At 35.3% G+C, this 17205-nt stretch overlaps 1 protein-coding gene across 1 annotated transcript in view; it reads right to left on the minus strand.

Moving 5' to 3' along the window:
- The window catches only part of ALDH1A1 (aldehyde dehydrogenase 1 family member A1), a 54680-nt gene that overhangs the window by 19567 nt on the left and 17908 nt on the right, over nucleotides 1–17205 (minus strand). The window contains exons 4-7 of the mRNA XM_065656561.1: nucleotides 8930–9034; nucleotides 4699–4839; nucleotides 1169–1298; nucleotides 44–105 (exon numbers count right to left, since the gene is read on the minus strand). Of these exons, the coding sequence (XP_065512633.1) occupies nucleotides 44–105; nucleotides 1169–1298; nucleotides 4699–4839; nucleotides 8930–9034 (438 nt within the window). The remainder of the gene's footprint in view (nucleotides 1–43; nucleotides 106–1168; nucleotides 1299–4698; nucleotides 4840–8929; nucleotides 9035–17205) is intronic.

A 17205-nucleotide genomic window follows, 5' to 3' on the forward strand; every position in this document is an offset into this window, starting at 1 on the left:
TTATAACAGGAACATTTGTTTTACATGAATGGCTCAAACTTACAGGGAGAATTTGGCCACACACACCAATAGGCTCATGTCTTGTAAATGTAAAAAAGTTTCCATCTAGGAGAAGAAGAAATAAATTAGGCATTCAGACAAAGCGTTTGTGAGAAACAGTTAAATCAGGAAGAAGATAAAGCTGGATACCAAACTTAGCTGGGTACAATTTTACTTACGAATGATATTTTCAAAATCTTAACTATGCAAAAACCAACCATAAAGCACATCTGGATTCAATATCTATTTTCTACATAGCTCCAAGGATTGATTCTGTCGGGCTGACTGAGTTTTTGGAGTGATAACCCCACTTCTCAATATGGTATGCACAGTAAACCAATGAGTGTTCCTCATTTCTTTTTCTTTTATTACCTTTTCTTGGCGGGGGGAAGTGCTCTTTTAAAAGCTATTTGAAATCTTAGGTACATATCAGAAATTTTTTAATATTAGATCTTAGCTTAAATCGAATCCATTAAGTATAAAATTCCCTTTGATTCAAATGAACATGTGTTCCATTAAGCCGAGTATGGAGATCTATGTGACACAAAAAAGTTGGAAGTATTTATCAGTCTAGTTTTCCTTAATTCCTTCTTTATTACCATTCTTTTCTTTGTCCTGAGAGAAGGCAGCTAGAAACAATGTTTTCACAGAGCTGCTTAATGGGAGAGGGAACAGAAAGAAATTTGAGCAAAATAAAGGAATGTTTCCTCATTCCTATCTCTTGGTACTCTTCCTAATACATTATCCAATAACGGAAACAAATATTACTCTTTGTGCTAATCTTAGCTTTAATAAGCAAATACCTGTTTTTTATTACCGTACCATTGCATAAGCTATACATTTCTATGCAAAAGTGACTTACCAGACTTCATAGATGTACAAGCAAAAATCTTTTGGTCAATAAACAGTACTTATTAGTGGTGTATAGACCAAAAACATAAATGTAAAGAACTGCACTAAATGTTTGAAACATGTACTATGATGGATATTAAATAACATATATTAAGAATAATCAAAAATATTTTTCATTTGAGATACTTTTTCTGTTGCCTGACTTTTATAAAAAGGCAGTCTTTTACAGAGCACTTTGGCTTCAGTTCTGTACTTTTGTTATCTCAAAAGTACTCACCCATTGGAACAGTACGCCCATGGATTTTATCAGCCCAACCTGCACAGTAGCGTAATGTTTTGATACCAGCGTCTAAATCCGTTAGATAAGCAGTAGAAAAGAGTTTCCCACCATCAATGGCTTCCATTGTCTGCAGACAACAACAATTACAAAGTTAATATCAAATTCTGATAATTGTTCTCATGCTTATGCTTTGTCATTTAGCTTTTAGTTGTCCAGTTCAGAGATTTTGAGCTGTAGTACAAACATTTTGATTAATTCCCCTCTGCAAGAATTTAGTATTTGAAAAACCCAAGGTAGCAATTTACAAATGAGAAATTTTTGTGATGATTTATTCACAGTGAGCTATGCAGATAACATGATCCTGTAATAGTGAAATTTTCTGATGAAACAATAACTTTTCTCCTATCTGAATCAGTTACATTGTTCTAGTTTAGATTAAATATTCTACAAGTGTAGATGAATGACCAGGTAGGGCTCTGCACAAAAAACTGATGCAAATAAAATGAGTGGCCTCCCTCAGCCTATTCACACTGGCAACCAAGGTAGGCAGTAATTCCCTGGAAATAACTGTCACATTAACTTAGGATCCTGTGCTTTTTAATGAATAAGGAACTTCTTTCTAGGTGCTTAATAAATGCATGATTAACAACTTATATAAGGAAGAAGACTCAAAGCATGGAATAAAATACCTCGAATATACCTTGTGTGTTTGATGTGCAAAGGAAAGATGTGAGCCATCAAGAGCTCTTACTGAGAAAAGTTCATTATGAAGAATAAATATTTATAAAGAAGAGACTCTCTTTTATTTGCTAACTACTAACTGAGTAGTAGATAACTAACTAACTGATTTACTTGAAACCAAGCTTGACTCTCCATACCATGGATCTCCATGCCGTGCAGATATAAACCTCGAGAATAATAATCAGCAAATATTCATTCAACATCCATAAATTTCCATTTGACCAATTCTGTTCCACCCACAGTGCTTTAGTGATCCCACAGAGACACCAGCACTAAATAGGGTTGATTTCCAGACAAATCTAGGGAGTACGGTTCAGATTAATGACGTTTTAATGCCCTTCATTGTTGAGACATATACTTAAAGACTGTGCTCCATTCTTAAATAGCATCAATATCTTCTTGACACTGCTGGAATTTTTTCTCAAGTTTTCCTGCACAGAGACACTAGGCACTTTCACCTTTGTGAACAATTCTGCTCTGATGCTTAGTAAGAGAAATTAAAACTGTAGGTTCAAGATCAAGTCAGGTCTTAGAAATATTATTTGATTTTCTAAATTTGTAATTTTGTATGTCCAAGGTTTTTTAGTATTTCAGGCTGACTCTACTGACTGATCCTGCAAATACAATGTATCACCAACAACTCCGCTGTGAAGTCCACAGTTCTAGTTACCTGAACATACTGCAGATAGCGTACTTGAGAAGAGAACCGAACAAATAGAGAAGCCAGCAATGCTTGATGGCTTTTAGCAACAAGGAACTGATTAAATGAGATAAGCGCTTGTCATTTCAGACAATATATCCGTATGTTGTTCTGTTTAGGCATGGGAGAAAATTATTCCCTGGCCTCAAACCTATGAACTCTATAGGTTTGAATATCACAACAAACTGAAACCTAAGAAACAAAGTTCTAAGTGGATCTTTCAATACCCTGCTTTGACTTATTCTTCAAGTAGGCTACCTATACGGCTGTTGAGGGTCTGGAGCTTCAGGAGAGGCATCTTATCATTCTATGAAAAACTGAAATGGAATAATTTTGATCCTGGCCAGATGCATGAACACAAGAAAATGCATTTGCAATGAGCTTTGGGGGTCTGTTTTGACCTCTAGTGTTTACAAAGCTATTTGCTATTCTATAGCACTAGTTCTGCAGTTAGGTTAAGCCGTGAGTGAAAAAAATCTCTCTTCATTTTGATGAAGTCTGGAAGCCATTCAAACGCACCTTATCTGAAAGGGAAGAGTAGTCAGTAAAGTTAGTAAGGTGTAGGAAATAAAACCTAAGTCAGTAAAATAGAAACTTGGGAGGGGCCCCAGGAAAAAGCAGTACTTTCATATTATGAAAATGGCAAGTGAGAACAAAAACTACCTTAATGCTTCAGCTTTCCTGTGGAAAAAAGATTATTTCTCCATTCTCTTTGCATGTGTAAGGCCTTAGGCTGTACAATAAAGAAGCAAATGCCAGCTTATGCAGTATTTGACTGACAAGGGGGCATACTTTTCCTATTAGAAATGTAACTCTCTTAAAATTTTGTCTCTCTGAAGTCCAATAAATCTAGCATTGTTAAGGATACAAGTTCTAGCCACCTAAGTTTTCTCCTGAGAAACTAGGTGATTATCAATCCCTATCAAGGCGACAAGATTCATTTAGAAAAATAACTTGGTTGAAGAAAATGTAAGTTTGACAGTTGCAGGCTTCAGAGTTCAAGGAAATAATCTCAGCTCCTTTGAATTTTCATTCTGCTTCGAAAAACTTCTTTTGGACACATGCAAGTGTCTTCCTATACTGCAACCATAAGGACAGTAGAATGGGCAATAGATTTTTTGCAGGTTTTGTGTCTTTTGAAAGTTTAAATTTTATGAGCTAATCAATGATGTGGTTTGTAGTTAATTGCTAAATATTTCAATTGCAACTAGAACAGTCTGAATGATGACCCCGAATATTAAATACTCCTCCTGCTCTCTTAAATTTTTGACTGCCTTGGCAGAAAACCATGGTTCATCTTCAGAATAGTGCAAGCAATTATCCTAACTAAATGTTAATTCCAGAAGGTGTCTGAAATAGCAAAGAGATCTCTTTAATTGTAGCACCATATGCGGGGTTTAAAACAAAGGGGAGGGGTACCACGCTGTATCAAATTTTTATCTTAGATGTTCTTTCTTGCACACTTGGTAGATGGTGGTTCTACAGTTTATGTGTCTGCTGTTAAAAATGATGAAACAGCCAATACCACAGTGGTGGTTAAAGAAAGGATGTCATTTACCAACTCCCATGTTCTTCCTATTAATAACTAATTCATTGCTTTTTTCAGCTCTGGATAAAGTTTCTTACTCATTACCCGTTGCCAGCTGGAGTTAATAAAGGACTAGTGATAACAAAATATGCAGCCATGAAATTAAAATTTTCTCCCAGTTCTTACTTGCATCATCTCTAAGTGCTGTGCCAGGCTTTGAGCTTAGGCCTTGATTCAGGCCTCGGTTTAGACTAGTGTTAAGCATGTGGCCTACTTTAATATGTCCTTAAGAATCAACAATTGCAATTGTATCGATTGTAGTTAGCCTAAGTATCACCTTAAAGCTAATCAAGTACTCAAGTACTTTGTGGATGTGGGGTGTTAGTAGACCAGAGTGCAAGACAGTTTAATAAGGTTCATTTGCAACACAGATGAAAAACAAGTATTGAGACAGCCTGACTTTCCAAGAACTTAACATGTTACACGTGCATACATCTTACTTTAAAAATCAGGACATAGGCTTTTTTTCCAGTCTTTTTGTTCGCGTGTCATACTCACAGCTAAAATCAGCCGATCTCTTTCAACTAAGTCAGCTAGTTTATTCAAGAGCCTTCCTCGCTGTGAAGCATCCATTGTACGCCAGGGTGACCCAAGCTCAAAAGCTTTTCTAGCTGCTTTAACAGCCTTGTCTACATCTGCCTGTGGGGGAAACAGAGAAACTTTTATAATCAGTAATTGATTCTGTCATAAGTCTTCTTTGCTGTTAAATATGCAAGATAAATTAGAGACCAACATAAATCTAATCAGAATTAGTACAGTAATTCTAGGTACATGGGTTATTTTCTTGCAAAGACTTTTGTTGTCATTTCAGAAATGTGAACTTCTCAAAACTTCTAAAACAAAAACATATTAAGGAACCATATTTTTAAAACTTAGATTTTCAAACCATCTACCTTCTACTGTCTATAACTGGGGACACACCCACCAGTTACACTGATGATGCAAGTTAATCTCTTTTATGTACAAAGAGGTACCTAAATCTCTAAGTTTAATATTTAAGTACTAAACATCATGTAAAAGTATCTGGTGGTGTGTTGAAGACCGGGTTAGAAAAATCTGTTGCTTAGAATGTTTAATAAAATGAACAAAAATTTGTTATTGAGAAAGATAAATAATTACATCTGCTTTTGAATTTTTAAGGAACACTAACTTATATTTAAAATAATTTTAAAAATTAAATAATTAACGAGATTAAAAATGATAAACCTAAATGTTCTGAAGTCTAAGTATTGTCTTTGCAATAAGAAGCTAATTTGTCACTCTATTTTTTTTTTTAAGCACATAATTTATTATTTATAATTTGGCTTTCACTATAGCAGAAAAATCTACAATGAATTGTATGAAACTCATTTCTGTCCAAGCGTGTTCCAGGATATAAATAAACCCAATTAAAAATCTCTTGAGAAAAGACTTTTAGTATTTGGAATACTTTTATATTTCACAATTCTTGCAAAAGTTTTCCCATTAAAACAATTATATTAGTCTAGTTTTTTGATAGAAATTAAAAAAAAAGAGAGGAGGAATCTATACATGGCACATTTCCCTGAACAATATTGTTTAAAGTATTCCTTTCAAACTTCTTTTTTTTTTTTACAATTGGTTACTAGAATATCCTCTGGGGAAATCATCAAAGTTAACTAATCCAGCAATTTTGGCTAAATCAACACCAAATTCAATTGTAAACCAGATCTTGAATATTTAACTGGTGTTGTTAGCCAACAACTAATATTTACAAACTGGGAGTGGGGTGGATAAGTAGAGTGGAAAACCCCACACAGACCTGCTAGGCAGAAAGCCCACAGAACTTCCTAAAGATCCTTCCAGGAAGTTTGGGAAAAAGATAGGAAGGATCTCTGCAAACAGCATTATCATTACTATAGGGTAATACTGACCAGTCACCTACATCAAGTAGCTGAAATCTACCAGATTAAAGAGAATTACTTTTCTTCATAATCTGTGTTATCAAATACCTCACCACTTATCTGTCACCCAGGAAAGTGCATTCAATGAACATTTAATTCATTCTATTTTTTTGTCATCTCTTTTAATTATAAATATTCTATAGCTTTTTCATATGACTTGGAAGTGTGCGTTGGTCTTTGCTGGAGAATAACAAGGGAAAACCATAAGAAGTACTTGTGTGAATGATGTAAATTAAAACTAAATACAGTGCCATGTGTTTTTTCTTCTACAAGTGCAGCAATAAATAAAACGAGAAAAAAATATAAAGTTAATATAGGGCTGTGAATAGCTGTAAGAAAAAAAATGTTCTTCAACTGTATGAAATTTAATTTGAGTACATAAACTTACACCATGAATATAAAGACCAATAGCTCCTTTCAGAGCTAGTTTAGACTTTTTACAGAAGAACACTTATTTTACATGCAACTGATCATTTGTTGGCCTGCTTTATTATTACAAGAGGCCTTTAGGATTAGCAAATGTAGCTTGAAAGAGCCATCAAACTGAAAGGAAAACAGTTCCCACCCACATGTATGTCTATGCTTTGTAATCTCCACTTGTTTTTTTTTTAAATACCGCTGCAAGGCAGTGTACAGCCCTTTGTCAACCCTATTGTACATACAAATTAAATTCTTAAAGTCCCTTGGCTCATTATCTGAAGACTAAGCTCTAGAATATGAGGTTCACAATGACTAAGTAATTTACTAGATTTGTACGTTTCATTCTGTAATTTGGTTAATAGCAGTTGTCATTCCACATTAGTTTGCAAAATTATTGGAGAGAAAGCAAACTTGTGTATTGAACACTATTACCTCTTTATTTAACGAGTTGTTAGAGTGCTTGTAAGGACAAAAATTCTGAATGGTAAATGAACAGTTGCAGGTCATGAGTAATTTAATTTGAGGATGATCAAACATCAGGCCAACCTGATTTGCAATGTAATTTGGTTTTTAAACACTGAATAGAGTAGAGGTAGAAGAAGTAGAATTTTACATCAAAGCATATGTGGCTCTAGGGGGATGTGATTCAGAAGTTAACAGTATGCTTATGAAATTATTTGGCTGAGAAGAAAAAGAGCCTGAAATAAATTCAGTGACCCTGAGCACTGTATATGGGTTACTGGGACTAAAGAAAAGCCAGGAGAACTCATGGTTAGATATATTAAATGATCAAAAGCCAGATTCATGCAGACTTTCTCAGCCATCTTTGTCTAACAAAAGGTCTTAAATGTATCTTCACTATGACCTTCATAATAGTATGTGCTCACTATTGCTCGTGTGCAAGACAGATAGCATTTGAGCCAAAGTTTATCACAAGATTAATGATGAAATTACAGAGCAGAGTAACCGAGATTCAATGAGCACAGGATGTTGAATGAACAGTTGAATGAAACTGCATTTCAATTCAGAGTGAATCTTTGTACAGTAAATTAAAATATTCCAAAAGCGATTGTTCTTGTTGTATTGGCAGTAAATTTTTTGGTGAATTTATAACACAGAGAAATGGTTTATAAGTTTCACGATAGTTCTCATGGATAAATAAGTGTTTAATGGACCTTTTTCTGCTAAGTTTAAAACACACTTTTTATACAAGTCATTCTAGATACACATATTTCTTGGCTAAACTAAATATCAGATGTAATTTTGTGAGAAATGTGAGAAAATTTTCTCACTTTTGGATGAAAAAATTTAAAAAATATAGAAAATGATATAAATATCCTCAAGAACCAAAAGTAAGTATAAAACGAATTTTGTTTTCAGTCAGAGTCATCACTTTTTGCATACTGTGTGAAATGGAACTAGAACATTCTCTTCTCATACATATTTTCTCTGAGTTTATAACAAAAAAATATTTGGTCATTGGTTTTAAAACTGTTTAAGTAGTATTGTTTGTTCCATTGAAAAAATTAACCTCTGTACATGATAACTTACATTTAAACTATATGGTAGCACCAGGCAAATCTTTTCAGTAGAAAAATACATAATATAAGAAAAATATAGAGCTGCTTATTGGAAAAAATGTTTTCATTATATTGTTGATTACATGGTGTCTATCTGTAATTTTTCACCAACAAACTTCATAAACGTAAAAAATGTTTGTTTACAGGTATCAACAATATTTTTAGTCCTCTGCTAAAATTTATCAATTCGTCATGACGTGGGGAAATCAGTTTTGGTGGAATACAAGTGTCTATTTGACCTTCAGCTTCACAGTCTTTATTAGGAGTATGTTCCAATACATTTTTTACAAAACTAAGGTTCTGAAGGGGGCAGTACTGAGAAGACATATTGATAGCTAAAAATGCTGATCATCTTTGCAACATCTGTGTGAGAAAATACCAGTATTTGTCCACTTCATGTCATCTATAATGAAAAACCTTGTATAAATGAATAATTAACAGATTACATCACTGTGTAAGGAAGAGCCAGGACAAATAACAGATTCAAATTACTAGATGCCACTAATCAAAGATAACAAAAAGAATAAATATAATTAACAACAAAAAACCAACCAAACAAAAATTTAATCAGAACTTTCCTCATATAAGCGAAGTCTTAAGAGTATAGCAATTTTTCAACATCTGTTTACAAATGATATTAAGGTTTAGTAAAAAAGCCAAGAATTATGTTTGCAAAAGAATGTATATAGGATGAAGTAGGTACATCTCTGAGTTGAATCCTTACATTAACACAGATGGATGCTTCCTGCTTTTAAGATGCAGAATTTAATTTAAAGCTAGGGTTAAGAACAAGAAAAAAGACCTTACCTTGTCACCTTCTTCAACTTCACAGATTTTCTCTTCATTTGCAGGGTTAAAGACTTCGAGTTTTTTACCACTGACTGAATGATGCCATTCATTGTTTATAAATATCTGCAGGGAAAGAATGAGTGCAACAATATTAATAACATATATATGTAGCTGTTGTCCATTACCCATTTCAATGAATGAATCTATCTTTCACAGCTGAGAGCTGCCTGATTGATAGGTATCTGAATTAAAAATGGAATAGCTGTTTCTACATTATTCTGAAGAGATGAGTAATCAATTATGCACTTAACCAGGAATAGCCTTTTAAAATTAATTTCATTTGGAGAGGCAAACTTTCTACATTATATTTTCACTTTGTTTCATGTCATAATAAGATACTGTAACAAAGGAGTTCTTCCTCTCTCAGAATGAAGTCTGTGATCTACAAGGGAGTTACAGTCCTAAATGACTTACCTAAAGCTACCTGGGTTTCTTGTGGCCACAAGGTTGGTAGCAATGGAGAGCCTTTCTGTTACATGTCCCAACAGAAGTAAACCCAGTCACTGAGTTTAGTATATATAGTACACGTAGTATCTGGGAGAACACTATTTTGTTTAGCTTTGTGTTTGTTTCACTTCAGTCTCTCCTGAAACCCACCCCCCCAAAAAAAACCCAAACCAACACAACAAAAACCCCCAACAAAAACAAACAAAAAAACCAACCAAACAAACCCCACCACCACTCCGCGCCCCCCCCCAAAAAAAGAACCCAACCTGACAAAAATAACCAATAGTATATTTTTCTGAAACTAAAGTCAAGGCTAAAAAAACTCCACCACAGTCAATTAAATGAAACAAAGGAAGAACCACTTAAGCAGAGTAAAAAGCAAGCAATTATACTTCTCTCTATTTATGTTGCAGAGGAAAAATAATTAGAGATTAGGGCAGAGTTCTTTTTTTTTCCACCAAAATACCCTTGGCTTTCTGGATTGGTGCTTCATTGAGTGTGATTGTTATCAAAATTTAAAAACAGAAATATAAGGCTCTTAATCTTCTGCAGAAAACACAGAATTGACTCCATTAAATAAAGACAGGAATAACAAATCTAGAGGAAATGGCTAATGTATTCCTCAGAAGCACCCTGTTAGTAAGCTTAGAGAAAGCCAAGATTGTCCTTGCTATTGGTAGTAGGTAGGTAGGTATTTCTATCAATACCCTGATTACCTCCAGTTTAATGGTCACAACTACTGAATCTTTTGTCACCATGACATTGGTGACACTTCCCTGCCTCCCCATTCAGCCTTTAGGCATAAAATGCAAGCATATTCCTGTTATTCTATTACTGCCAAGGGCTGATTGTTATTGTTTGAACTGTAAGGGGTATTACAGCAAATAAATAGTACTTGTTTCCATTTTGATAGTTTTTCATACTTCATTCCAACTCTGAATATCTCTGTTATGTCTCTACACTAATTTCCCTCAGCAGATACCACCACTCTTGATTTCCCATTGCCTCAGGCATCGTCTAACCAATTCTACTGATCTGTTGCCTTCGTGTGGAACATCCATATTCCAGAAAAACCAGACCAGCATGCTTTGCTTGTTTGACTGTTTTCTCCTGACTTTTACCTGACAAGGACTGGAAAAAGTCTAACATTAAAATCAAGAAAATAAGCTAAAATTGTGCTTTCCTCAATCTTGCTAGAATATCCTGTCATTCTATTTAGAATCTTTCTATTTCAAGCTCTTCCTAAAGTACAAAACACATAGCTAGCTATTAAAAAGCACAAAAGAACAATAATTGCACAGCAGCTGGCCTGCATCAAAGTTAGTCATAACAAGTTACCCAGCACCAATGAAATAGATACACAAAGTTCATTTAATGAATGTTAAGAACTGTGTCCTTACTCAAAGATTAAACCTTTATACTGGCTGAAAGCACATTGTGTACTGAATTTACTTCGCATGACTGGAACAAATACCATCAACTGCTGATTGCAACATTGCTGGCACACTTAGAACAAGACCTAAATAAAGCAAAGTGGGCATTGTTGTTTCCCATACTGAACTTACAAGATCTGTAACCTTTCGTATTATAACAATCCCAGAAATTCAAACCTAGGTCCTTTTGTACAGGAATAAGTATGTGGCAAGGGTTATGTTACAGCTGAAGGAATAATTAAATGTTTGAAATCCTTATAAAGTTTAAATGACAGCAGTGTCATACAAAAATACTTTCTTTGAAGATGACATGAAATTCCCACCATTTTTGTTTTGCTTTTGGTAATAATTTTGTTGTCTGTTTGGTATGGCACTTTCTTTTTCAAGCTTTGGTGTCCTAATATCAGTTGTGATAGATATTCACTTAAGACTATGTCCAAAGAGGGTCTCGAGAATGAGCAGTCTTGCATATCTCTATGTTTTTTGGTCACTAAAGATTAAAAAGACTAATAATGAAATCTGTAGAAATTAGTTCGCTTTTCCATTAAGACAAACAAACAGACAAACAAGAAAATAATCCACTGCAATTGCTCCTGAAAAATCAATATTTTTCAATTGTGTAAGGAAAACATGATGCCATACACACGATTCTAAAAAAGTAAATGTTGTATTTCAAAAGATGTACTTTATACCATTATTAAAATAATGATAACATTTCCAAATTTTGTCTCCTGTCATATTAAAGATGATACAAAATGAACTGATCCAGCAATTGCTAGGCGTCAGAGAATAAAACAATCTACTAAAAAGATGCTCTACTTTAGCTGAATTACTGAGAAGTTATACGATATTACACAGCTTTGAAAATTTAGAGGGCAAGCAGAGTGAAGGACAACAACCTCTGGGTGAAATCTGAGGTACTTATCTCTGTTCACAAAAGCAGAACAGAACCTGGGCCTTACCTGTAGGTGCACAAGTTCTGTTCTACCCTAGAGCCTACCATCTCTGAGCCACTGCTGGTGAAATTGTCAAAGTGAGTTAACTTTGGCTCCGTAAGTTAGCCTTGAAAGAGAAAGGAAAACCTCATTGGAGAGATCCGATATATGGCACAGATGTTGAAAACAGGAGGCTATGTTGCTACCAAGTGTTGTGTAGGTTGTTATTTAAAGTTGACATGATAATGTATACAGTCCAATGTTAACAGTACTTGCCATCCTCCATTTAACCATCTCTGCAGTCTCTGGGTCTGGGTCAGTGCTGAAATGGTGTCACCATCCTAAGCCATTTTCCTAGTGCCTGAGCCCACTTTCCTGTTGCTGATGACTTCCCTTCTTGCTCACTCTCATGGTGCTGCGTTATGGCACACACATGAGATATTGATTGTTCTCTTCATCAAGACCATGGCAGGCTCTGACTGACTGTACCAGGTATTTTGTGCTCATATTGTACCTGTCTTTAGAGTTGCAGCATCTTGCCTCATCTTTAGTCACTGAAGCTTAGCTGTGAGACAAACTAGCTGAAAAGATGTGATTCCTGTTTGCTCTCCTCTAGGATTAAGGACCCACTGTTGCTGCTCAGAACAGCAGGGCCTTTTAAATAGAAAACTGGAAAATACTTTGAGGCAGATAAATCAAAGAAATGGTGGTTGATTCAGACCAGGACAAAGTCAAGACACCAAAACTGCAGGGTCAATGTTTTTTTTTGTCACACAGGTCTGGGATTTAAACCCTACCATCACAACCACATATATTATGTAAATGTGACAGCTTTCAGGATAGAAATTTTTTGCATAGTATGAAACTGCTTACACTGACTGTCTGGATGGTTGCTAATAATTGGTGACTAGTTTGGTAATAACTACCAAGATCAATAAAAATACCATCTCTAATTGGATATAGTAACAATTTGCTGTTAATACATTGCTGTATGTTTCAGCTTGTTTATATGTTGGTACCATATACAGAGTTTCCTTGCTGCCTCCTAATATCAGGACTGACCAGCAAACTTGTGATTTAACAAAAGCTGCCAGTGAAATAAACATTTAAGTCCCTCAACATTTCAGATATGTGATGAGGTTGATTATAAGAATACCCATACAAAATTCTGACTGCTATGAAAGGGCAAATACAGCACTTAAATGGTTACTATGAAAAAAAAGCCATCTTCAGTAACTAGCTACATTGCCAAGAAAAGAGACAAAGTAAAAGGTAAATATTAACATAACACTGTTATGATGTTACAGCATGCCAAATTCATATCTGTCTGTGAAAGGAATAGTAGCAAAACATACCTTTTTTGGAAGTTTTTAAAGTATTTGTTTAAATACTATATTTATTGCACCAACAAATATCACACAGAATATTAGTTTAGAATATCTTTCTTATTGATGTTTCTAAACCATTTCCATTTAAAACATAATTATATTAAGACTATACACAACATTGTGTCAGGGCTGTATAAATCAAACTATCCTGATGTCTTCTGTAAACTAGATAGCAGTCTTGCATATGCAGGTATGTAAGACAGGAAGGAGAAAGTGACAGCTCTCCATGTAAGCAGTGTTACACACATTGTGGGCAGCTGCACCCATAAATGTGCAGGCAGCCATGCCCATTTAATGCTGTGGAGTATGTGTTGCAAACAAATAGGATGTGGATCTCAAAATCCAGGTAACATTGAAGTACCAGCCAACAGCAGCCTCTGGCAACTCCACTGTCCTGGCGAAAAAAAAAAGTTGGGATCATCTTGCAATAGATCACAGAGTTTTGTCTGTCAGGCAGAACTCCACTGGCAGCTTAGATTTTTTTGAGCTGCTTTGTCAGACGTAAATGGAAAAGACCTACTTTTCTGTGGCGCATGCTGTGCAGGAGGTTACCTGTGATGACTGAGTATGGCCCATGAGGTTTAGGGCTGCAAATTTATTTTTGCAAGGATTTAGAAGTGTTGTTTCAGGTATTTTGTAAATGATATTTCACTGGTATTTTTAGAAAAGAAAATGTTTTTTATTTCCACAACACAAAGATTTAATTACTTTCAGACCTCTTTGCACTAGATCTGGAAATACAAATTTATTTTAGATGAGACTGTACACTGTTAAAACTTGGTATTTATAACAGAGCCCGGGTAACAGGCTATTGGAGGAAAAACCCTTTTGACTTGTTTTATTTCCCAGTGTCAGAGTGCAATAAAATCTTGATTCTCTGAAATGACTGACTTCAGTTCAGATAATCTGATCCCATTCACCATTTCAAGTTGAAGTTACCTGCAAGACTACAGTATTTCTGTCTTTGTTTAGACAGTTGATTTTGTCATTCAAATGACCTGGGCAGAGAAGAGGGAGACAAGACCTGCTCTTTGCTTTTCTTTGTCATCCTAATGTGTTTTTTTTTTCCTTTCAGTCCTTGAGTATTTTGAAAGGATCATGAATTCATTTTATAGTATAAAGTAACTGCTAGATGGGAAGTGCCATATTAGTGTCCAAGTATTTGACTTGGACAGTTTTGTCTCAGATGGGCCATACCATGCCTCTACTGAAGTAGATTTTAGGGCCCCTACATTAAGCGCCAACACCTTATGAAACATAACTTCTTCCTGCATCTTCCTTAGAATAAGGACTCCCTTTTTATGGGTTCGATATTATGCAATGTCCATACAAGTTTTCAGACTTCAGTGCTTCTTCCGAAATAGCATAAAAGTACAGCTTAGAAAAGAAAAGATTTCATTTCTGATGTTGCAAAGATCCTATACATGATCCCATATTCAGCATCTGTCTATAAACTTATTCTTCATCAGGGAATAATTTTTATGTAATTCACTATTATTGTTATAAACTATAATCCAAACTACAGGGATGTAGTCAAGAAAAGTAACAGAACTATCTAAAATGTGGACTATCCTAAACTTAGCTATTAAGGGTGGCTTTATAACTATCAAATTAAATGTCTAAGCTATCTTTTCTTTAGATACCAGAAACTCTTCCAAACTTACGGTACAAGAAAAAGCATAAGGTCTTCCCATCATAAATCTGTCCCCAGATAGCCGACAGCTCTTGCTATGATACAGCTTTTCCTGACAATGCTTTTCACATGAGCCTAGCTGTCTGTTTCACAGAGCTAAAAGTGTCCACCAAATTTCAACAGCTGCTCAGCTGACTGCTCACAAACTTTCTAGTGCAGACAGTAAACCAGGGAATGATATCATCAGTTCTTTTAGCAGTCAGCAACAGTGAAGAGGCACCAGGGCTGTGACCGGGCTCCCATATGCTGGAGACAATTCAGCATCACTGAGTTGAAGTGAGGCACAGTGCTGAAAAATTGTCGGCCCATATGCACACCCACTTTTATAGATGATGAGTCATTCAGATATTCTTGAGTTTGATGATGGCAATAAATCTTACAGTTACATCTAAACCTGAAAGGAGATTGTGGCCCAAGAGGAGGCTCAGTTCAAGTGCTTTAAGTTCTGATTTACTAGTCCCAAAATATGTCATAGAGTCTCACTGTATTCTATCAGCAATGCAGTTAAAATATGAAATTATTTAAGGAACTGCTAAAGGTTGAAATTGTAAGCTTTAAACAAATATATCCATACATAATACCTGCTGTGAAATCTCTCCCCCTGCCCCACCCCGCCCCAGGTTTTTCTTACAATATTTTGATATTTGGCTAATGATTCATGTAATTTTTCTTCCCCTCAGAATTGTATGCTATTTTTGATGCAGGAATTACATTTTATGGCTGCAATGAACTAATAAGCAGAGAACATACTCTTCCTATTAATTATTTAATTGAACTATTTGATTTGTCAGTTAGTGGCTTTGTTCCTACAAAGTGAGCTGGTCTTAAAAAGAGTATGGCTCTATAGTACCTTTATAGTTGATTACCTCTCCTCAGATGTTCTAATCAAATTTTTGTGCTTTTAACCTTCATATTTGTTTGTGAAGCTAGTGGTTGCAACCTATGTGATACTCAGCTACAGTTTTTCTTCTCTCAGAGTGGCTTAATCTTCCACACTTTCTGTTTTTCCACAGGCAGGTTAGTGAGAGAATGTGCTGCTGTTTTCTCCCCCTCGTGTAATTTGACAACCTAATCATTAGCTAATCTGAGTTTCTCTGATTAAAGGAGCACCACAGGGCTTAGTGTATGTGAAAGCATCATGACAGAAATAATTTATCAAACAATCACTGTCTAATTCCTCAGTGCAGACTAAGTAAAATATTTACTAGTACATTTTTAGCCATCTACCAGCACTCGTTCAGTTGATTGGAATATCTTTAAAGGAGATTCAGATACTAAACCAATTCAAGACCACTTTGTGGTTTAACACCCAAGCCAAAGTTTAAAGTCTTTTAATTTAATTATTGAAATTCAAATTCCCTGAAGAGTGCTTAGTTTTATACTATATATGAAAGGCATAATCTGAAAATTAGCTGTACCAACCTCTAGATTTGTAGACATATGGAAATACTTAGTTAAATGAGCTCTGTAAACTGCCCAGAATGATCCCTCTCATAGAAAATAAAATAGAGTGAGTGTTAACTAAAGAGGAAAGTCCTTGGAACATCTCCTGCAGATCTTTCTTCGGATCCTTGTGTGATGGTCGATGATATTATGCCGTGGTAGAAAAGGAGAAAACTGAGTTTCCAGAGCTGAGGGATCTCTATTGTCTGAAATGCTTCAGACAGAAAGGTTAATATCTGAGCAGTAATTAATGCTTCCCTCAACTTGATCTCTCCAACATAACTAGGCAAAACAATCCCACACCCCACGTTCTAACTTGTATGGAACAGGAGAGGAGCAAAATGGGTAAGAAGACAAGAGTGGAAAGGTTTTATTAAATTGTTGGGTATGGGATGACGTTTCTATTACCCCGTCTCCCTGTACCTCAGTACACTGTTCCGTCTTTCAGACAATCCCGTGTGACATTTGAAGAGAGGAGGAAAGCACTGCAAAAATCAAGCCTCCTCAAGGGTGTTTTGGAATTTTTCACTTGTAGGTATACACTTTTTGTAAAAAAGTGCATTGTATTTCTGCACAGTTACACACTGTATGCAGTTTTTAAGGAAATACTATCTATTGTCAAGGCAAAAGAAACATGGACTTGCTATGTGACACTCTCCTTAATTGCACACTATACACATTTCAGCCATGCTGGCTGTCTTGTGGTTGCTTTTTGTATTAATGGAATAGGTGCTTGGTAATTAAATGTTTTAGAAGGATAGAAATGTTTCTAGGATTTTATATCTGGCATATTCAGTTACATCTGATTTCTGAGCTGGCACTTTGCTCATATTGGTTGTTTTCCTTTGGTAAAATGAAAAATCATACAAATAACACTGTAGTTTCTGGAACACCA

Source organism: Caloenas nicobarica, chromosome Z (assembly GCF_036013445.1).
Source record: "Caloenas nicobarica isolate bCalNic1 chromosome Z, bCalNic1.hap1, whole genome shotgun sequence".
Lineage (NCBI taxonomy): Eukaryota > Metazoa > Chordata > Aves > Columbiformes > Columbidae > Caloenas > Caloenas nicobarica.